The 23,112-nt window shown below is 44.2% G+C and overlaps 1 protein-coding gene across 2 annotated transcripts; it reads right to left on the bottom strand.

Annotated features, from left to right (window-relative positions):
• Nucleotides 1–1,372: 1,372 nt before the first annotated feature.
• TLR5 (toll like receptor 5) lies at nt 1,373–22,692 on the bottom strand. 2 transcript variants are annotated; one of them, XM_080998842.1, is made up of 2 exons: nt 21,671–22,692; nt 1,373–8,420 (listed from the first exon to the last, which is right to left on the bottom strand). In XM_080998842.1, the coding sequence occupies exons 1-2, from the start codon at nt 21,746–21,748 to the stop codon at nt 5,775–5,777; spliced, it is 2,724 nt and encodes a 907-aa protein (XP_080854968.1). In that variant the 5' UTR covers nt 21,749–22,692; the 3' UTR covers nt 1,373–5,774. The 2 variants fall into 2 exon arrangements, with proteins under 2 accessions (XP_080854968.1, XP_080854969.1); XM_080998843.1 differs by lacking the exon at nt 21,671–22,692 and adding an exon at nt 14,386–14,530.
• Nucleotides 22,693–23,112: the final 420 nt, after the last annotated feature.

Here is a 23,112-nt window from a genome sequence, read left to right as displayed (position 1 = left end):
ACCAATGTTTTATATAGTTCAGCAATGTAAAAGAGCCACAATCTCTCCTCCTCCTCCTCCCACCAACAGCAACCAGCCTAGCCCTCGCAGCCTGCACCACGAAATCCACCGGGTCCTTTCCTGAAGGTGCTTTTTCATACAGCATCTCTACTCTGTACACCGGGGACGCCAGAACCGACTCGTGTACATACACAAAATAAACATTAAATGGCTTCCCTCCAAGAACTGCTTTCACTAGAGCAGGAGATGGGGGACCCCAAGCCCATGACCAAATGTGGACTCTAGCCATTATACCACACTGTCTACCCTCTCCCCAGGCCTACAAAGAGTTTTGAGGTCCTGATAACACCTATCAGGACCTCAAAACTCTTTGTAGGCCACACAGCCTTCCCCAGGTCACACTCCTCATACCCCAAGTGCCTTTCCCCTGGCAGGAGTGTGTCACTGAAGCCTGGGGAGAGGGTGTGGTATAATGGCTAGGGCCACATTTGAACCCCGGGTAGGCACTTCCATGGTTCAGGGCTTAATCGACAGCCATGCTCCCTCTTCTCCTACAGGTATTAAGTTTCCATAATGCCATGGATATTATGGTGTTACCCATTTTTGCTGTTGTGAATGGTCAAAATGCTACATTTCAGCTTTTTGGAGACATATCAGAGATTCGTGTCTCTTGAATTTCATGGCTTCCTGCCCCCAGCTGGCAGCTCCCCCCCCCCCATACAACCAGGTGTGTGTGTATATCTGTAAAATTACGGAGTCAAATTCATTGGCTTAAGTGGGCTCTTGTTTGTAAAAAGCTAATGCCATCACAAATCTCTTAGCCTATAAGGAGTCTTTGCTGTTGTTTTTTGCAATAATTTGTCATTGGAGATTAAAATGGGAATGCATAGAGCTGGGTCTAGTGAAAAATGAAGTGCAGCCTGATAAACAACCCTGGAGGAAGCTTTTTTTCCAAAAGTCTTCTTGGCAAAATTGCCTATTGAAATGCAGTGAGCAGGAAACTTGGCGCAACTGGCAGGGCTTTTAAAATCCCACAGCGCCACCTGCAGTACAAGGAATGTGCAACCACTTTCTAATTTTCATTAAAGAATCAACAGCAACTTCCTTTATGGACAGAATCATATGATATAATTCTTCCCAAAATCAGTCATTTAATATTAGCTTGAGAGGAGTTAACTGCATCTTAAGAAATGTAAAGATGTATTTGTAACTCTCATTTCTAAATATATTTGTAAGTATATCAGCCTTTTGAAAGGAAAGGATTCACAGCGGTGTGCGATTTCCCAATTAAGCAGCAGCTAACAAAGAACATAAAAGCAACATATTCGAAATGCCATAAACACTCCTCAATGAATATACAGTATTGCCTTCATATGAGCAAACATCCAGCAGAACTTTTATTTTTATCCATTTAATTATACAAAAATACAAAATATGTCAATATCACTATAAAAATGAATACACAAGCAGAGCCCTCCCCCCACTAATAGACGTCATAAAAAAATAAGACAAACACAGGACATTCCATAGGAGGTGATATGTCAAGGGCCACATGCCAGAGGTACGCATGGCCACCCCGTTTCTCTTTGTCTGCCATTCCCTTCTCTCTCTTCCCATCTCGTTCTCTCCCTTCCACCCCATCCACTGGGTTGCTGAAGAGGGACAGATCACTCTTGCCAAACTGTTTGCTTGGAGAGACTTTTCTAATCCCCACCTTCCATCACACCAGCGGTTTCCCCCTCCTGCTTCCCTCCTTTTGGTTTCTTCCCTACTCCATGAAATTAGGCGGCAGGTCTCCACCCCACCACCCAGTGATAAACCTTTCTAGCCAGATCTTAACTCCACACCCCCGTGGGCCAGTTTGGGCAGCTGGGTAGGACTACCCACCTGTAAATCATCTGGCATAATGTCATGTGATTGACACCTATCAAAGTCGGTCTACGGGGGGGGCGGGTCGTATAGCTCAAAGGTGGGACACAGGTGGTGCTGTGGTCTAAACCACTGAGCCTCTTGGGCTTGCAAAGGGAAGGTCGGCGGTTCGAATCCCCGTAATGGGGTGAGCTCCCGTTGCTGTCCCAGCTCCTGCCAACCTAGCAGTTCAAAAGCACGTCAGTGCAAGTAGATCAATAGGTACCACTGTGGCAGGAAGGTAAACGGCATTTCCATGCACTCTGGCTTCTGTCAAGTGTTCCATTGCATCAGAAGCAGTTTAGTCATGCTGGCCACATGACCCGGAAAGCTGTCTGTGGACAAACACTGGATCCCTCAACCTAAAGGCGAGCTGAGTGCCGCAACCCCATAGTCGCCTTTGACTGGACGTAACCACCCTTTACCTTCTTTTACCATAGCTCAAAGGGCTTGCTCAGCTGTGTCTGCAGCGCTTCTCAAACGCCTGACAATCAGCTGCCTGCTGGATGCTTGGGAAGTCCTATGCAAAGCCTCTTTCCATCAAGCCCTGCCCTCACTTTCCCTACACCTGATTGTCAGAGGGGCATGACTTGTCCAAAACAGCCTTGTGAGCCAAATGGGGAGGCATATCTGACCATTCCTTGCCTCTGGTTTTTAAGGGGAAAGACCTCTGGTAAAATTTCAGAATATGTGCAACATACTCAGTACTTGAGATTTATCACCATCCTGCACACACATAATTCCAGAGGAACAAAGTTTAGTCATTATTAATTGAATTACATCCATTGTTCCCACTAGGCTTTATGCACTTGCTGCAATTTTATTCATGGTCATTTAACTTATTGTCTCAAAGAAGAGGCCCTAATAGAATTCCTTCCTTCCTTCCTTCCTTCCTTCCTTCCTTTATTGCATTAAATATCCTGGCTGCTATGCTCATCTTAGTTACTGAGTGTTACTGAGTTACTGCTGACCTTGTTTCAGCAGATCTGTTTGCATCACTGAACAACACCGGCTTAGCGGACAGAAAACCCTTTCTCCCCTAAGGCTTCTCGAATTGCTTGTTCTTCCCCAACCAAACATCCAATTCTTCTTACAACCACCAACCATGTATAAAAACCTTTACACCTCCAGCACTGCATAGATTATTTTACCTCTTTGCCTCTCGCTTCTGGTTGCTCGGCTTCCGTGCTGGATGCGATGGGTAGAGCTTCACCGACTCCTCCGTCCAGGAAAGGACTGGTGATGAAGGGCCGGGTCACTCTGGCCCTTGGTCACCACCAGCCCACTGCACTTCTGTGTGAAGGCTCAACCTGCATGCTCAGCTTAGAGAACAAGTGGCCTGTGGCTGAGAGCTGGATGGCTCCATGGTCTGGTGCTGCATATCTGTGCTGGACATCCGGCATTGAAACACAGCAGAGGGTGTGCAAGTTTATCTCTTCTATGCCCAGTATAATGGGGATGCAGTGGGCTGCCAGAGGAGGAATGAAGCACCCCATGTTGCCTCCACTTCTAGGCTGGGGGTGGGGTCTGTGTTTCCTTGCTGCCCAGCTCAGAAATACAGTGGACTGCTAGAAGAGGGTCATCTGCCAGCTCACTCATTTGCCTGGGAGAAATGCTAGGTTACCTATGGAGACCATATGAGGAGGGCTTGATGAGGAGGGCAAGACTGATTTATTCCATTTTATTTACTTCCAATAACATTCATAAGCCAGCAGCTCATTAAAACCATATATAAGGAAGGCGTACCATAAAATCAATAAACCATCGTAAAATTGCAAGATCCTAAAATACAAAACAAATTACCAACAGTGAATGTTATTAGGTCTCTTAAAAAGGTTTCCATCAGGCGATGGAATATCAAGAGTCATGGGTGCTAGCTTCATTTCAATAGGAACGGTGTTCCAAATAACTGGTGCCACTGCGCGACAAGCCTTTGTTCTCATAGAAACTAAATGAAGACTGATAGCCTGAGTTTCCATTCCCTTTCAAGCTGGTAATGAACATCTGTGAATCGCATAACTAATACCAGCTATGGATGCACAGCACCTCCGGAAGTCATTAAACTCAGTTATGCACTTATGATTTCAGAACTTCACATTAAGCAGCAGTCCCAAGATTTCTGCCTTGAACCAAAACCTAAATATTTAAATTCATTCAGGCACATGTACAATAACCTGATGTCTTTAGGTCAAAGTACGTTGCTTGAATATTCCCTTTCTGTATGCATGAGGGGCAAGAAACCTGTGGCCTTACAGATGTTGCTGGACTTTCAGCTCTCATCAGCTCCAGCCTGCACAGCCAATAGTCAGCAATGATGGGAGCTGCAGTCAAACAACATCTGGAAGGCCACAGGGGTCCCTCTGCCTGCTGTGCAGTCCTTCAAGTTCTTAGGTAGTTTGTTTGAAATACATTCAGGCAGGCACTGGAATTTGTAATGGTCACTACAGTGGTACCTCTGGTTATGAACTTAATTCGTTCAGGAGGTCCGTTCTTAACCTGAAACCGTTCTTAACCTGAGGTACCACTTTAGCTAATGGGGCCTCCAACTGCTGCCGCGCGGCCACAGCGCGATTTCTGTTCTCATCCTGGGGCAAAGTTCTTAACCCGAGGTATTACTTCCGGGTTAGCGGAGTCTGTAACCTGAAGTGTTTGTAACCCGAGGTGTTTGTAACCACTGTATGTTTTAATCTGTATTATGTACACTATATACTAACAGAGGTGCTGAACTTGGTTTCTAAACCAGTTCAAACCTTGAGGTAGTTGACATATAAAGATAGTTCTAATATAGAGTTGTTTAGTTGCTTTTCCCCACGAATGACAAACATCAATGTGGGGCAGGGCAGGCTAGGCTCCACCCCTGATTCATCCAAAATGAACTCCACAATGCATGGGGGGGGGGTGTTTCCCTATGGACATTGTAATGAACATACATAGGTGAGGAGCGGAGTTTGCAACCACAATGCCACTTTCCCACTGGAGGTGTCCGCGCATTGCGCATTTGATGGGCAATGGAGGCCACCATCTTTCACTGATTCAATACTGATATTTTACAGGAGATAGGCTTAAGCAGGAGTAACCACCTCTGTTAAGATATGAAAAGGTCACAATGGAAAACATATAGCTATCTCATGTTTCAGTTTAAGGCTGTGCACTCACACTGCTTTTCAGTGCCAGGTTTTTAGTGCATATTCATGTTATCCAACATGCATACGTATCCCATACTTTTGTTATAAGATACTATGGTTTGATGCGTCGTTTTCCAAACCAGCTTCACAGTGATTGGAGTCCCTGAGCCATTTCTAATTCGTCTCTAGCCAAGGTGTGAACACCTTTCTTTAGGGTAAATACATCCTCGTCCCATGAATGCCCACTGGTGTGTACACAAACAGAAATGGACTGGACACTAATTAGGCTGTGCTGATGTGAACAGCTAGTCGGGAAAGAGCTTTGAGAACTTCACTGTGCTCTAAGGCAGTAATGCAATTGGCAATATGTTTTCAGGTCTATGGGCAAAGTAGTGGATTCCCCCCCCCCTTTAACTAAGTAACTCAATGATTAACAATCCTTCAACCAACAAAAGCTTACATAGTTGGAACTCACACAATTGTTACTATAAACATGCAAACTTCCTTCAATTTCAGTCTGGTAAATGCAAGATTCATCAGGTGCAGCATACTGATCTTTGGAAAGTCTTGGCAGTGAAGGAGGAAATGGCACAAAGATCTCCAGAGTGCTCACACAGCCTTCTCAGTGCAGGATTTGCCTTGCTCATGTAGAGAGATTAGGGCTCAGTGTGTTTAAGGAACAGCATGACACATTTCTCTGACTGGCGGCCATTTCAATGGCCTGGTAGTTAGAATTGCCAGCTAAGAGATGGTAATAATATTCATTTCCAATGTCTTTGATTTCTTCCTCTTGAGTTTCTTCTTCTTCTTCTTCTTCTTCTTCTGTTTCTTTTTTACTTCCTTCTTCTTCAGTATTTGGTGAGAAAGTGCATTTAGAAACCACTCCACATCTTGGGGGTCTTCGGGCCACCTCAAGTATTGACCCCTTTGCAAAAACACTCTGACTGGTTGATACTTCATAAGCTGATATTGCGAAAGTGATCCAGCCACCACCATTATGAGGACGTCTTTCAGGTCACAAAAATACCGACTCTGAGCAAAATTAAAAGCTTCGACACACCAGCCATCCTTGAGAAACTGCTTCGTCACAACGCAAATTGTTTTCCTACAGTTCCAAATGGCATCACGAATGTTGGTGATGTGATCCTCTCCTGGCAAGAAATCTCGCTCTTCAAAGCAGAGAGCAAATTTGTTTTTATCAGAATACTGGAGGTCTAGGTGCCTTATCAATGAGTTCTGGACCCACTCAAAATCCTTGCTGCTGTAGCACATGTAGGCATCGTATCTATAGGTCTCTTCCTCCAACGCTGGCTGTTGCTCCTTCAAGAATACTCTTACCACGGTCTTATACCAAATGAAGCAAGTTCCTCTAAAGCGAGCAAAAACAATCACCACCGTTAGGAACATTGTCACAGCAACGGTGGTAAAAATGAAGAGCGACAACTGCAGAGGCTCCAATATCTTGTCTTCATTGCAATCATCAACATTAAACTCATGAAGGCTTTTGCCAGCAAGATCAGGGGGTCCAAAACAAAACCTTTCATCTGGTGACCCAGCTAAGGTGACATTGGTTTGGTTCAGCCACACAATTAGGTCGCTTAAGAGGCAATTACAGTAAAATCTGTTATAGGTGATATCCAGATTGTCCAGAGTTGCAAAGAGCTGAGGATCTGGATAAAGCAGCTGATTCGAGGATAAGTCAAGTTTCCTGAGGCTCACAGGAAAAGCACTGTGAGAAATGTAAGTTAAGAGGTTTGAAGCCAAGTTAAGCCTAACCAGTGATACCAGGCCATCAAAGATGCCCTCTGGAAGGAAACTAAGGTAGTTATTATTGAGATGCAGGACCTGAAGCTTGGACAACGCCTTGAACACATCCAAGCACAAACTTCTCTCCCACACAAGCTTCAACATATTGTCTCCAAGATCCAAGTAGAGCAACTGGTTGTCTTCTGCTATATCGTTGTACCTGTAGCAGTAGGAGAAGCGATTATTTCTTAACAAAATATACTGTGGAACTGGATATCGGAGAAGTTCATAGAGGTCTCCCAGATTGTCCATCCTGTTTCCTCCCATGTCAACATATGTTGAATTTATAGCCACTATTTTGCTGTGGTCTCCAGACTGTATCCGGTTGCTACCTAAAAAAGCATAGCTGAGACTTGGGAGTGTTAAGATTACTTTTAGAGCATTATCGCTGAGGTCCACAGTGTGAAGGCTTGACAGGCCTTTAAAAGGAGCCCTATCAATCACCCCAATATGATTGTGTTGCAGAGCTATAATACGCACATTTAGAAGACCTTCAAAAGTGTAATCCAAGAGTTCTCCCAGCAGATTGTACGACAGGTCTAGGTGTTGTAGGCTCCAGAGACCAAATAATGCTTCTTTTTGAATTTTATTTATGTTATTTGAGTTGAGATCCAGCAATTCCAGATCACCAAGATATTGAAATACACGTGGGTTAAGAGAAAAGATAAAGCCATGTGAAATATTAAGCAGGCGAAGGCCACTCTGGGCAAGACCTGCAAATGTATTGTTGTTTGGGTCTGGCATGTTATTAAAGCCAAATGATGAGCCCATGGTGTGAGACGATATCTTCAAACCCACAAGTGGTGTTCCCTGAATAGCTGCACAGAATTGCTGGGTTGTTCTTATACCCCAGCCATTGCCACCAACATCCAGCGTATCGAAGACAATGTTTTTGAAAGGATTGCCACAAGTTGCCCAGTCTTGAGAATCTCCTTTAAACAAACCATTAGAATTAAGATTCAACAATGTGAAAGCTTTTCCTTGAAAGCTGTAGAGATCTCCCTCACATATGGTTTCAATGCGGTTTAATTTCAAGTTCAGAAGTGTTAACTTTTGCATGTTGCGCAATGAAGGGTGAGGGTGAAGCCTAGTGATCTTATTGAATGCAAGGTCCAGATATTCCAGAGAGACCAAATCTTTAAAGTAATCCTTTTCCAGAATGGATTCGTTAAGATCATTATAGTATAGCAGAAGGTTACTTAACTTCCCCAGCCCCCTGAAAGCCTGTGGATCCAGCACAATCATTTTATTGTGAGCTAAATCCAGTTGATGAAGATTTGGCAAATTCCTAAAAGCATTCTTTCCTACTGTGACAGGAGAGACCAGCTGGCTTCCAAGTGACAGAACCGTCAATGTCTCCAGCAGTGGGAAGGATGTGGCATTCACTTGCTGGATGAAATTGAAATTTAGGGAGAGTAAAACAATGCCTTCAGGCAGAGGGGGAACCTGTGTGAAGTTGCACCAGTCGTAGTTCACAAGCCTGCCTGTTACGGCACAACGAGAATCTGCATTTATTCCTCTGTATGCAAATGTCAGTCCAATGAGAAATAGTAGGTGGCCATGAAGCATTGTGGTCTTGTCCTAGAGGAGAGAAAAACAGCACTGTAATTCACACAGGACTACAGAAGGCTGGGCTAAACAGCACACAGAGTTTGCTTTACCAGAACTAACCAAAGGCTCTTCTAGCTCAAAAGCCTATTTCCAACAGAGGCCACCCACATGCCCCTGAGCTCATTATTTAATTTAATGGGATTTGTACATTTCTTACTCATCAAAGCCCCTGTGCAATTTAAACAGAATAAGCAGGGTATAAAGTTTATAGAGCACTCTCTGCTGTTGATGATCGGAGGGATGAGATCTCAAGATGGGAGCTTCTATTTAGTCACTATAGCCAATAACTCAGGCGCTGGGGGAACCAGTGGCTTTCAAGATATTGCTGGACTCCCAACTCCTAGCCAGCAAAGGCAGCGGTCTGAGATGATGGAGCTGGGGTCCATCAACAGCTGGAGACCGCCTGTCCAATATATCAGGGATGGGGAACCTCAGGCCAGGGCCCAAATGCAGATCTCCAGGCCTATCCAACTGGTTTCCCACACACCCCACATGCCCCCCCCCAGTCACTCTGCTCCTTGACCATGAGTAGCAAGTAACTTCTTTCTACCAGTTTCAGTTGTAGCAATACAGTGGTACCTCAGGTTGCAGACGCTTCAGGTTACAGACTGCGCTAACCCAGAAATAGTACCTTGGGTTAACAACTTTGCTTCAAGATGAGAACAGAAATTGCTGCGGCATGGCGGCAGTGGGAGGCCCCATTAGCTAAAGCGGTACCTCAGGTTAAGAACGGTTTCAGGTTAAGAACAGACCTCCAGAACGAATTAAGTTCTTAACCCAAGGTACCACTGTAGTTTGTTGCACGGTAGCTGGGCTGAGGGGAAGAACACAACAAAGAGGCTGAAGGACTCAATGTCTTCCTGACAAGGAAGGGTTGGTTTGGATCCTGGGCTTCCCACACCCATGATAGTTGTTATCTCTTTTCAGTTCATTATGAGTTGTTTGCACAAGCTTCTCACCTGCACAAGCTACATGTTTATGGCAGGGTATAAATCCAGCAACAGATAATATAGAGCTGAATAATTAAACGGTACTGAAAATAATTAGCACTGCTACCACACAATGTTATGGGCTCCTCTCCTTTGCTATTAAGGTTGCCCTTTTTACTGTACAAAGATGGATTTAAGAATGTACTACTTCTCTAATCTGCTGGGAGAAATTATTCTTTTCATGTTTCCTATCCCTGTGATACTGCCTGGGCCAGAAGAAGCCCAATATATATTAAGTGGAATATTAATTAAAAAAAAATGTTCCACTTAATATATATTGGGCTTCTTCTGGCCAAAAAAAATAAAAAATAAAAAAGAAGGATGAGTAAATGAATCATTGGCAGCTATGGCCACATTCACACCAAATACCCTTAAAGCATCATGGAAGCACTTTAAATTGCCGCGGAGAGAGGATCTAGTAACACTCCTGGAGTGCTTAAAGGAGCCTTGCCCAACCTTGTGCACTCCAGAGGTCCTGGACCTTGTATGTTAGTACCAACACCTTGAACCTGTCCCAGTAGCAGTTTGGTAGCCAGTGCAAATCATGCAAGTGGGATGTTTATATGCTGGTGTTAGTTTGTCACCACAAGCAACCTAGTCATGTTCTGTACCAGCTTCAAAACTCCTGACCAACCCTCAAGGGTAGCCCCAAATTGAGTACATTGCAATAATCCAATCATGAGGTCACCAATGCATGGACAACTGTGCTCAAGCTATCTGGAAGACACCAGGTTGGGCAACACTGCTTTCAGCATTCCAGCAGTGCTCAAGATGGCCCTTTGGGCTAGTGGTTTAAAGACTAAGAGGACCCTGCTACTGAAACAAGCTTCCCACCAAGGACGTGAATTGTGGAAGAAACACCACTGTGGTTGATCCCGTGTATATGGATGTGGGTCTTTCAACCAAGGATAGCAAACGTAGTGCCCTCCAGATGTTGCAGTCTACAAACTCCCACCAGCCTTCTCAATGGTGAGAACATAAGAGAAGCCATCCTGGTTCCTGTAGTCCAGCGCTATGTTCTCACAATAGCCAACCAGATGCCTATTCCCAAAGCAGGATATGAGCATAGGTGGGTGATGGGGGTTGTCCTTCACAACATCAGGAGGACACCACGGCAACAACCTCTGCATTAAAGCCATTATCATGGGATGAACCTACAGAAAGAGGCTCCTCATAACATGTAAATGGGCGTTATAGTTTGTGCAGAACACTGTCGTTTGCCAGCACAGGAAGAGCCAGTTTTGTTTTTTAAGAGTTTACTGAGATTATAGCTGGAATAAACGACTGAAAACCAGAGGAATTTTTTTTTTTGTCCCCTTCAGCATTATTGTGTTCAAAGTTAATAAGCATAAACTGCTGTGGAACCGAAATCCCTGCAAGCCATCCCATAAATGTATGCTTTTAGGGGGAGCAGGGAGGAGAACTGGGCCATGGGCCAGTAATTAACAAATAGGCCAGTGCCATGAATTATTGATACGGAATTAACTGAACTGCTGCATTCACAGAATGGGCTGCCAGCATCTTGCACAGACTGCTTTTTGAAAAAGGTTTTCTGCTGGGCAAATGCTTGTGTTGTTGTTGTAGTTTAATTACTAGAAACGTTTGCAGTCTTTTGAAGCGGTACAGATATCACTTAAGAGTTTATATTTGTGACAAAATAAAGAGCAACCTGCCTTTTTTACTGTTAATCTGGACGGCATATTGGAATGGTTCTAACCCCAAATCAGGTTTACTCCAAAGCCACCAGCAGCATAGAGAAGGGTTTTGGGGAATGTGTGGGCAACCAATTGCACACCAGAGACTTCATTGTCCATTTTGGCTATTAAAATCCTGACAGCAGAAGTTCCCTCTCCTCTTTTTTTTTACAGGGACTCCCATTTCTCCAATGCGCAAATTCCATTCATCCCCAGTCAACATGCCAATGCAGTGATGATGGAAAATGTAACCCAGATGGCACCTGAAAGGCCACATTTTCTCCTTATCAGCTGCAAAGTAAAAGGAGGATATCCCAACAGCCTAAAAAGCATAAATTGTCAACCTCATCATATTAAAAAAAAACCAAAAGTTTACTGCCCCAAGCTCATTTTAAAAAGAAACCATGGACAAGGTGGATTCGCTGACAACTGCAATTTCTGAATGCATATCAGAAGGGTTAATGGAGGTTGAACACATGAACTCAATAAAGGCTGTTAACTCATATTCTTCCACCCTGACTGGGAGATGCTGGTGACTCAGGAACTGTTAGTTAATACATAAGGAGGACAGACTACTGCATCACACTGAACATGGGGCTGCTCACAACGACTGTTCAGAAGCCTCAGCCAGTGCAGAATGCAGTAGCAAACATAGTGGGGGAAGGCTGTGACAAATATATTATATTGTCGCATCAAATCTGCATTGGATGCCAGTGTGCATCCAATTACAATTCAAGATGCTGGTTGTTACCTAATATTATGCATAGCCCAATGATAGCACTACCTGTGTTTGGTTTTCGTGGGATGGAGGTCATTGGAGCCTAGTTGGTGCTTTGCAATATTTGTGTTTATTTACAAATATACAAGTTACAATTATATATGGGGGTCTCATCCCCATGGCTTCTTCTTGTGCAAGCAGGAGGCCTCCACCTACAGATTCAGCAGTCTCTGTGTGAACTGAGGCTGCCCATCAACACTCACTCACCTTTGATGTACATCCTTAATGTACATGCTGTTCTTGGCAAGGCTTCCATACCAGACTTGAAATACAAGATTCCTTGTCCCCCAGTGAAAATATTATTAGTGGGAGTACAGCCTCAAAGAACAAAGAGAGCCAACACTGCCCTCCAGATGTTGATGGATTACAATTCCCATCATCCCTGACCATCAGCCATGGAGGTTGGGCCTGATGGTCCAAAACATTGGTGGTGGGATTATCACCTTGGCTCAAAAACATCAAGCTGAAGAACTAGATGTGGTCGAAAGCATTTCTACAGTGCCAAAAATTAGCAACACTGAACCAACCACTAACGCACACAAAGAGGAACTTGGGCATACTGCTGAGCTTGTAAAAACTGACCTGCAGTGCTTGCACAAGACACAACCAGAATCAAGCTGTTCTAAGCCAACAGTGACTTCAGCTTTACCGCCCCCCTCCCTGCCCCCACCAGAGAGCTGGGAAGCATGTGCAACAGGGTGTCTGGCCAGTTCCTTCCCTTTCACCAACTCTATCTTCCATGGCTTAAGCAACAGCAGGAGTCAAACATGTCCTTTTTGCATGGGCAATCTGAATGGGGATGGGTAAAAAAAAGAAAAGAAAAGCAGCCTCAGGAATTTGGGTTTTGAACAAAGGAGTGGCAGCATAGTGTGGGGATGTGTGCATGCGCACCCACCAAGACTTATCCTGACAGCTCTTCTGCTCAAAATAGTTCCCTACCCAGCTGGTTCCCCTGCAGATCTGAGATGTGTAGAGGCGCCTCCCTACTTGTGCATGATCGATATGTGTATGATGTTTTCAGCACCGCAAGGGGACGGGGCAGGGGCAGAACGAGGCGGGGTGGGCTTACGCACATCCTGCTAATGCACCCTGTGCCTCGGAATGTAATCACTGTGTAAATATAATCACTGTGTAAATAGCTGCCTGTATTACACTTGTAAATGTGCATCTGGAAAAGAAGCTGCAGGGAATTTTGAGCAGAAAAGCAGCTAGTAGGGAAAGGGTTAAGCATTCCTCCTCCCCTTCTCCTTAACCCACTGCCATTACTCTTTTCAAAATCTTTGCCTTCCAGCATGCTTTTCAGTTAAAAAAACAAAAACTTGATTATTATTATTATTATTATTATTATTATTATTTGAATTTATATACCGCCCTGTACCCAGAGGTCTCAGGGTGGTTCAGACTAGTAATTACTTGTCCCTGATTCTTAAAACAGTCTCACCACAAACTATACCAAATACAGAATACTGTTTGCAACCAAAAGACAATATTATAACCAAACCGATATACTGATGCCATCCTTTCCAATATCAAAGATGTAATGAGACTTAACATTATCATATATTCTTGGTGCCTCAGACTAAGTTAGACTGTTTCCATTCCAAAAAGAAAATAAACATGGGGTGGGGAAAGGAATTTATTTTCCCCCACCCCGTAAGATTCAAAGTGGTTTACCAAAAAGAAAATACAAAAAAAATACCAGCAAGAAAGATTAACAACAATTTAAAACCATTCTGCCTAATAACTACTTGATCTTGTTACTGAAATTGGTCTGGGTTCTTGACATGCCTGTGATCTTGCTCAGTGACTTGCAAATGCAGAGACAGAAAATGGGGTGGAGGGAGAGGTAGAGAAATTAAATGCCATATTCAAACACACCAGTTTATGTTATTGTATCTGATTAACATTTAGTCCCCATCCTTCCTAATATAGCTTCATACAAATCATGAGCAAATTGAGCAATTAAATGAGCTATGTAACTTGTACTATTTTCTGAAACAGTAAAGCTGTCATATAGTATTTAAGAATTTATACAGTTATATAGCTCATATTCTTAAGTAGTGGAAAGGCTCCGTTTAGCTATATCACAGCATGTTTTATGGTGATAAGTTTAACCTTAGGCAGGCACCCTTGCAATCCTGTTTTAGATGCCTGCTAAAACTTTTCCAGGCACATAATTTAGCTACATATACTTGTTTTTAAAGGTTGCTGATCTATGTAACTGATTTTTCTCCCTACCCCCCCTCTCTCTACGCCACTTAGCAGTTGTTTGATTCAGGTGTTTATAAATGAATCTCAAACAAAGAACAAGTAAATTAGTGCGCACTTTTGCTGAAGAGAAATAGCCAGTGTAGAAGTCAGAAACCTGATCTCAAAGATCCACTGAGAACAACCTTTTAATTGTCCAGAAATATAGTCCAGCCTGATCTAAAGGCTTAAGGAGTGTGGTAAGTATCAACCCCTACTAATCTTACCCATCTGTACAACAATCCTATGCTGTAGTTCAAAGTGGGGAATCCCAGGCTTGTGACATGAATGTGGCCCTCTGTGCCTCTCAATCTGGCCCTTCAGACTCTCTCCAGCCACACTACCTCCCCCCCAGTTGCACCCCTCACCAGCTCTGCTTCACACTTTTGCCTGACTGGAGAAGAGAGGTGTATTTTTTTGCTCACTTTTGCCTGTGGCCCTGCCCACTACTGATATGTGGCCTATGGAAAAGTTGCCCAGAAGGGGAATGCAGTACTTTGACCAAAAAAGGTTACTCACCCCAATGTTGATCCACTGCTGCTCCTGTTTCCATACAGGGAATCGGCTACTTGCCAGATCTGCTTTGGGTGGGGCTAAGGTTCCCCCAGTTAATAGGTGACCTTTCAGCCAGTGGATCATATCTGCCCCTAGCAAACAGGAGGACCATTTGCTCCACTCCCACAAATATTGGCAAGAATACACAGCTCACATTGCAACAGTCAAGGTCCAGCCAGGCCCTACGTTCTCATTCCCCACTAAAGAGGAAAGTATTAGAGCAGGCATAGGCAAACTCCGGCCCTCCAGATGTTTGGGACTACAATTCCCATCATCCCTGACCACTGGTCCTGTTAGCTAGGGATGATGGGAATTGCAGTCCCAAACATCTGGAGGGACGGAGTTTGCCTATGCCTGTATTAAAGGCACCTTATCATCCTTCTGAGATTTTTTAAAAAAAAAAAAAATCCAGTGTGACTCAGAGAACAGTTTTCTTTTTTTAACAGGAATGTGACATGTTTAAAAGGGATCTATCAGTAGGGACACTTTATGCACACAATATGAGTCAAATGGGTTTCCTATCTAAAATATTCCAGAGATTCAGCAAACTTTGATTTGGGAGTGAGGGTGGTTTGAATTGGAAAGGACTGGATCCTGCACTATTAGTAAAGGCACGTCAAAATTGTATTAAAGGGAAATTCAATTCATTTAAGGGAAACTTCAATTTCTACACCTGATTAATAAATTTGGTTTGAAGGACATAGGGTCAGAATGCATCCAGCACACCACAGTTTTACATTCCCCCCCCCCCCCCAGTACATACAAGTCATTCAAAGCTGGATAGTGTACGGCTCTGGAACTGATTTTGAGAGTTCACCAGAGTATAGGGGGGCTGCAAGGGAGAAGAGAGGAGGAAAAAGTTCTGTTCTGCTAGTGCACATCTCTTGCATTGGATAACATCCCATATTTGGGGCTTTAAATACTTAAAGTCCAAATATGCCCCGTCTCTGTGTGCAGGTGTGATTTGAGCTCCAAGCCTTAAATTAAACAGTTTAAAGAAATCAGATAGTTGCTATGCCTTCAAGAGCTAAGAATACAGCAGGTTTTTGTCTAGCTTTGCAAAAGAAAATATTTATATTATGCAAGGAAGATGATCCAGGATTAGCGGCACGAAAAGTAATAGCTGAGGAGATTAAAAACACTCACGCAACAATGAACACTCATGGTAGTCTAGCTATTCCAGATTACATGTATTTTATACTTAGGGGCTGTCACCCAATTACAGTAATTGTGGTCAACCAAACAACAAGATGTGAATCAAAATATCCAGTTATTTTTTCATATGAGTAAAACACTAGTTTTCAAGCGAAAAGCATTCAAATTGTTGCAAACCCCCCTAAGTGGTGTATGAAAATAAGAAGGGCTGGAAAAAAATGTTACAAACAGTAATAAAACTGTTCTATTTTAAAGGAGCAACATTGCAGTCATTAAGGTTGAGAAAATAAGCTTGAAAATGAGTCAGCAATGCCTGCTGAACTTCCAAGTGCTAGGGATGTGGCTGAGTAAAATTCCAAGGCTTCACCAAAATCCTTTCTCTTCCCTTGACTAACAAACACAGAAGTGATTTGAAAGCATGAGAAAATTCTGACCGATTGATAATGCAAGAAAAATTGCCTGACACTGATACCTACCTGGAATGGTTTACTCAGACACTGAATTTGTATTGTTCCTTGTTCTCACTGACAAACCCATCTGAACACTTCCCCTTTAATAAACACGTTGAACAATACTAGGAAGTTGTCTTAAGGATGTAATATGGAACACCCAAAAGAAACAAGTTACTGTCTTTCTTTTTCATCAGCTGCAAAGATGTTACCTGTATTATTGCAACTTGTTGAAATTCTGGTTAGTAAGTTCGTTCTGTACATTACTCAATTACAGTTTGCTCTGAAGAAGAAGAAGAAGAAGAAGAAGAAGAAGAAGAAGAAGAGGAGTTTGGATTTGATATCCCGCCTTTCACTCCCTTTAAGGAGTCTCAAAGTGGCTAATGTTCTCCTTTCCCTTCCTCCCCCACAACAAACACTCTGTGGGGTGAGTGGGGCTGAGAGACTTCTAAGAAGTGTGACTGGCCCAAGGTCACCCAGCAGCTGCATGTGGAGGAGCGGAGACGCGAACCCGGTTCCCCAGATTAGGAGTCTACCGCTCTTAACCACTACACCACACTGGCTCTCAGTGTAACGGAAGCAGAATGGAACAGCAGCTGCTCCTTGTCCAAGTATTCCCCTTAAGCTAAATTCATTGGCAAAGCACATCAATACACGGTAAGCTAAGGTATAACTTTAGGACACAAACCAAGGAAACATGAGATCAAGGGAAGGATTCACTTAAGGACTCCTGTCACCATAGGAAGAGACTTCTGCTATAGGGATTTCCCACTCTCCTCCCCAGCACACACCTGGTGCACCCTAAAATAGGATTCAAGGGAGTTGGGTGAACCCCCAGAACAGCATGCAGAGTGGAGACGATCATTCCACCTGGAAAGCTGCAAGGATGGAAATAGCCTATAACTTACTGTAGTATAAAGCAGTGAAAGGAACAGAGATGTCTACAGACAATCCTATAATGGTACTCATTACTTGGACACTACTTATCTCTCCTGAACTTTCTAAAGCCATGTATGCACACTGGGATTTAGAAAGAGAAAGCAGTAGTACCCACCCTAATCTAGCTAAAATACATACATGAATTGCACCCATTTGAAAATCATTCATAACATCAAAAAGCTGGTGGGGCTGATACAGCATTACTGCTGATCATTAATTGATGAGATTAGGCATGCACAGCCCCAGCCACTGAACATGCACACCACTGGATTGGAGGTCCATGCTAGGACTGAAATCTGGATGCAAGGCTGGTACATTTATTTCTGTAGTGGGGAACTTCAGGCCCCGGGGCCTTAGCTACGTCCTGGCTGGACTACTGCAACACACTCTACATTGGGCTGCCTGAACACTTTTAAATGTTCAGAAGCTTCAGCTGGTCCAGACTGCTGCAGTTGGACTGCTGACTGGGGCCACTTACAGGGAGCATATTTCTCCCTTGTTAAAACAACTTAACTGGCTACTGGTCTGTTTCTGGGCACAATTCAATGTGCAGGACCTATGAAGGCCCATATAGCTTGGGCCCAGGCTGCCTGAAAGGCTATATCTCCCTGTCTGGTTGCTAATATCCTTAGGTGAGCACCTTCTCTTGGATCCATAGGCATCAAAAGCACAGCTGGTGGTGAAACGAGAGAGAGCCTTTTCTGTGGCTGCTCCCATTTAGTGGAATTCCCACCCAAGAGAGGCTGGATTGGCTCCATCTTTGCTGTCCTTCTGCCAGCAGGCTAGCAACTTCCTATTCAGACAGGACTTTGATAATTCAGGAGCAGATAATGCCGCTCACTGGGCTGCCGTTAGGGCAAACTGCATTTTAACTGCTAGCATTTTAACCTGTTTTGGTGTGCTTTAATTATTGCTTTTCAATAGTGTGTTTTTATTAACTTTGTATTTTACAATGTTGTTCTTAAATGTTGTGAGCTGCCTTGGATTCCCATGTGGGAGAAAGGTGGGCTATAACTATATTAGATGAAAAAAAATATAAATAATAAATAAATATCTGTCTGGTCCTCAGAACTCTTCGCAGGCCACACTCCTCACAGACACACTTTGCACCCTGGTCTTTTTGTCTGAACGGAATGTGTCCTTGAACTCTGATCATGCCTAGTTTGGATGGCGGACAGAGAAGAGTGTGTAGAAACTAGTACACTGTACAAAGGTAGTGTTTCCATGCCCCCATCCATGTTTGCCTCTGGCCTCACCTACCTCTGTCAAGTGCCTCTCAGGGCGGCTCAGGGGTCTGAACCCTGCTGAACCTCTTGAACTTGTGCTAGTAACTTAGGTCCTCAACATAATAAGAGAAGGCTAATATTTTCCTGTTTTAGGGGACACGAAGAACCACTGGACAAAAGCTTGAATAATGGGTTTAAACAAAATCTACTGGATGTCAGAGTCTACAATAGAGATGCTGGGGTTTCATATATTAACACCCTGCTCCCAATCTCCAAAAAGGTTTGAAATATGACCTTTCAGTATCAAGCTGCATCTACAGAAGAACATTCAGTTCTCTAGCCATTCGTATGCGTTCTTCCACACTCCCAAAGGCTGCATAAATCATCCTTCTCTTAGAAGCCAGCAGGAAAGAACAATCCAGCAAGTTTAACTTCTGCAATTCTCAGTTTACTGTGATGAGCCAGCAAGATAAGATTTGCTTCCCTTTCATGTTTTGATCAAAAACTTCCATAGAGCAGAAGTAGGGAACCTGTGTCCTTCCAGTTGTTGTTGGACTCCAGATGTTGTCTCATCAAACCCAGCCAGCATGGCCAAGGACCAGGAATGGTGGGAATTAGGCTCCAACGACATATGGAGAGACATAGGTTTCTCAACCTTGAAAGCCAATATGACCACCCTCCCCTGTGTGGGCACAGATACTGCACGCAATGGGAAAAAAATATGAAAAAGTAAAACCAGACAAATAATTACAAAATGATAAGACCTACAGAACTATAAAAAAGACAAACAGCTTAAAGTAAACACAAGAATAGATTAAACGGTTTCCAATATTTACATGCACATGAATTATTGTCGACCAGTGTAATAGCCTCTACCAATAACATTATATAAACAAATGCAACAGACAACCACCAAAAAGACCATACTCTGCCTTGTGCCTTGCTTACTCTAACACGCCTTTCTTTCTTTCTTTCTTTCTTTCTTTCTTCCTTCCTTTCTTTCTTTCTTTCTTTCTTCCTCTTTTTGTCCCAAACAGCTGCAGGGTCTGCAATCTGCTTCAGTGGGAAACTGGCATCAGGTGAGCAGGGAGCAGCTTCTTGCCTCTGACATTTTCTCTCACTAAACACCACCACCCTCCCCGCCTTTTCCCTTATGCAGGAAAAAGATAACAGGTCCTTGCATCACTTTCCTCATGGGGAAAGATTCAGGTAGGTAGCCGCGTTGGTCTGACGCAGTCAAAATATATAAAAAAATAAAATTGTCCAGTAGCACCTTAGAGACCAACTAGATTTGTTCTTTGTATAAGCTTTCATGTGCATGAACACTTCTTAAGATACACTGAAACAGAAGTCATCAGACCCTTATATATAGTGGGAGAGTGGGATGGGGTTTTTCTAAGGAGGGTAGTAGGAGATGGGCGATTGACTCAATGGGGAAAATGAGCAGCTTGGGGTAGTGACAGTTGATTTTAAAGGGAAGTCTGTTAAGAAACCTCTCTATTTCATCAGCTATCCACACCTTTTGCAGCTGATGTAGGTTAAAAAAACCAAAATAAATCACCAGTAACTTATACAACTACAGTACTGGTGTTTGGCCTGAAGTCCATCCAGCAACCCAGGTTGGTCGATATGTATGGTATTGTTTAAGATGGAGCAAAATTAGATATAAAAAGAACAACTCTGAAGACACTGTTCCAACAGTCATGGAGCACGAGGCAAGTCCTCTTGTGTGTCAGGAATTGGTTAAGCAGCAGGAAAAACAAAGTAGGAATAAATGGACAGTTCTCTGAATGAAGAGATGTGGAAAGTGTAATCAATATTGGGACCTGTGCTTTTTAACTTATTCATAAACAAGTTAGGGGTGAGCAGTGAGGTGGCCAAATTTGCTGATGATATTAAATTGCTCAGGGTTGTTAAAACAAAAAGAGATTGTGGAGAGCTCCAAAAGGACCTCTCCCAACTGGATGGTAAAATGACAGGTTCAATTCAATGTAAACAAGTGACCAGGAACAAGATCTTGGGGTTGTAGTAGAGAGCTTGATGAAGAAGCTAACATGGCAGATGAGAAAACGGCAAATTCCATGCTACGAATCCGTAGGAAGGGAACTGAAAAATAAAACTGTTGCTATCATAATGCCGCTATACAAACCTATAGTGCAACCACATTTGGAATACTGTGTAGTGTGAGCATTTCTTTCCCCCTCACCTCGAAAAGGATATTGTAGAGTTAGAAAAGGGCAACCCAAATGATCAAGAGGATGGAGTAACTTCCCCTGTGAGGAAAGGTTGCAGCGTTTGGGGTTTTTCAGAAAAGGTAAGAGAAAAGGTTAAGAGAAAAAGTAAGAGGTGACTTCCTAGAGCTTTACAAAATTATGCATGGCATGGAGAAGGGGGATAGTATAACTCTCTCTCATATAACACTAGAACTCGTGGCCATCCAATGAAGGTGAACGCTGGAAGATTCGAGTGTTGCGAAATCCTTAAGTTTATATTTACCAATGGGCATTTGGCAATCTAAGGCAGAAGTGTTCTGCTTAAATCATTGTGGCCATTTCCCTTCACGGTACGGTTACCAAATCTTGCTTAAAACAGCAGGCTGTTCTTAAACAGCATTTTACTACGCCCCATGTTCCTTCCCCAAACTAGGGGCACCAAAAGGTGAAGTATGGCTTAAGTGCTAAAGAAATATGCAGCATCTTGCTCCCATCCCAGATATGTGGCGCAGCACACAGACAGATGGGGGGGGGATGAGCGCCAATTCAGGGGTGCTTTCTTCATTTCACTTCATGCATTCCTCTCAGAGTTAAGCTCTTTCGCTCTCCCGCCACATATGCTCTGAAGCACTTTTGGTGGTGAAACTTCACATGGAAATACAGTGGTACCTCTGGTTAAGAACTTAATTCATTCCGGAGGTCCGTTCTTAACCTGAAACTGTTCTTAACCTGAGTTACCACTTTAGCTAATGGGGCCTCCTGCTGCTGCTGCTGCTGCCGCCGCGCAATTTCTGTTCTCATCCTGAAGCAAAGTTCTTAACCCAAGGTACTATTTCTGAGTCAACGGAGTCTGTAACCTGAAGCGTCTGTAACCTGAGGTACCACTGTACACTTTAAACATGCTCAGAGGCACTAGCTCATTTGGCCCTCCCGAGACTAAGGCTGTCTCTCAAGGAGGAGGGAATAGCAGCTTACCTTGGGTTGCTTCCTATATTCCTTCCCGGGCTCTGCGTCCCATGACAGAAGGGAGAAAAGTGAAGAGGAGGTGACCATGGCCGCAAGCAGAGACTCTGTGGCAGAGGCGGGGAGAAGGCGTCCCTCCAAGCCAGACGTTTCCTAGCTTACGCCTCGCCCACCCACTGCCACCCGCACACCTTTCGAGGACCAGCGAGGAGTCCGACGGAACAGGTGCCTCGCGCTGCCCTACCTGGATGCAAAGCAGGCACCCGACGCGACCACTGAGCAAGGGGAGGGGCAGAAGCTGCTAGGCAGAGACCCCTCCTCCCTAACGAACAATGTAGGGCTTCCTCCCACCACCCCCCCTGTCCCGTGGCCAACTAGTTCCGCCCAAGAGAGTGGCAAAAGACGCGCGCCCCCTCAGAGGAGCTACCAAAAGGTGCCTGTGCGCCTAACTCTCCAGGCATGGTCGCTCCTCCTCGACCCTCCTGAGGACTAGCTACGTGCGCTTGCTGCATTCAGCCCCCTCTTTCGTCACAGGGCCAATGCAGGGAAGAGGCGCCGCCCTCTTCCTTGAATCTTCCCCTCATTAATCCTTCCGCCGCTCTGCAAACTGGAAGTGTAGAAATAGGAAAGGCGCCTGTTTTTCGAGCCTGTAGGGGACTCTGGTTTTTTAGCAGAGAAGACGCTCTTTTCCTGTCCGGGAGCCGCGTCGACTGCGCGGCCGCTTTCCGGGCCCATCCTCCCTGAGAGCTTATAGTTGGCGTCGCAGGAAGAGAAAGCCCCCCTCCCCACCCTGGTGGGTTTGCACAAGGCAGGAAGGCTTAACACTGCCACAAAAGAACTGCCCCAACTTTTAAGGAAGGCGACGGTCCGGGTGAGCGGCCCGCACTTTCTCTCTCTATCCACACTGCAGCGAGGATCCTCGCAATGGATCCTCTGCGCAGCCCTGACAGGAAATCGTGCGCTGCGCCAACCAGTCAGGGAACAACAAATTCCAAAGGGCGAAATCCAGGTGGTATTGGGGCTCCTGCAGAAAGTCGGCCTAAGGTCAGCTGAGGCGTGCTGGAGACCACTGAAATGGCCTATTCTCCCAGTATACCTTTAAAACACATTCCAAACACATTCCTTTCCCCCAAAGAATTCTGGGCACTGTAGTTTAAGGGTTGCTGGGAACTGTATTTGAGAGGTGTGAACTACATCGCTCAGAATTATTTGAGGGGAAAGATTGTGCTTCGAATATATTATTAGAAGTCCAGTGAGTATGCATCCGAAGGGTTGCATACTCTATAAAATGCTCTAACATGCTCCCAGCATCATCTTCTTCTTTGGCCTTCACTTGTAGCCAAAAGATTGTCTTCCATAAACACGGTTTTAACAATGAGTCCGTAAGTGACTGTGGAGGCCAATTCTGGACCTGATCGTCTTCCAAAGCAACTACTCTATAACTCCCAGCATGG

The sequence above is a fragment of the Podarcis pityusensis genome (assembly GCF_964106645.2).
Source record: "Podarcis pityusensis genome assembly, chromosome: 3".
NCBI lineage: Eukaryota > Metazoa > Chordata > Lepidosauria > Squamata > Lacertidae > Podarcis > Podarcis pityusensis.
Note: the sequence above shows the minus strand (reverse complement) of the source record. Positions and strands in the feature narration are given on the sequence as shown.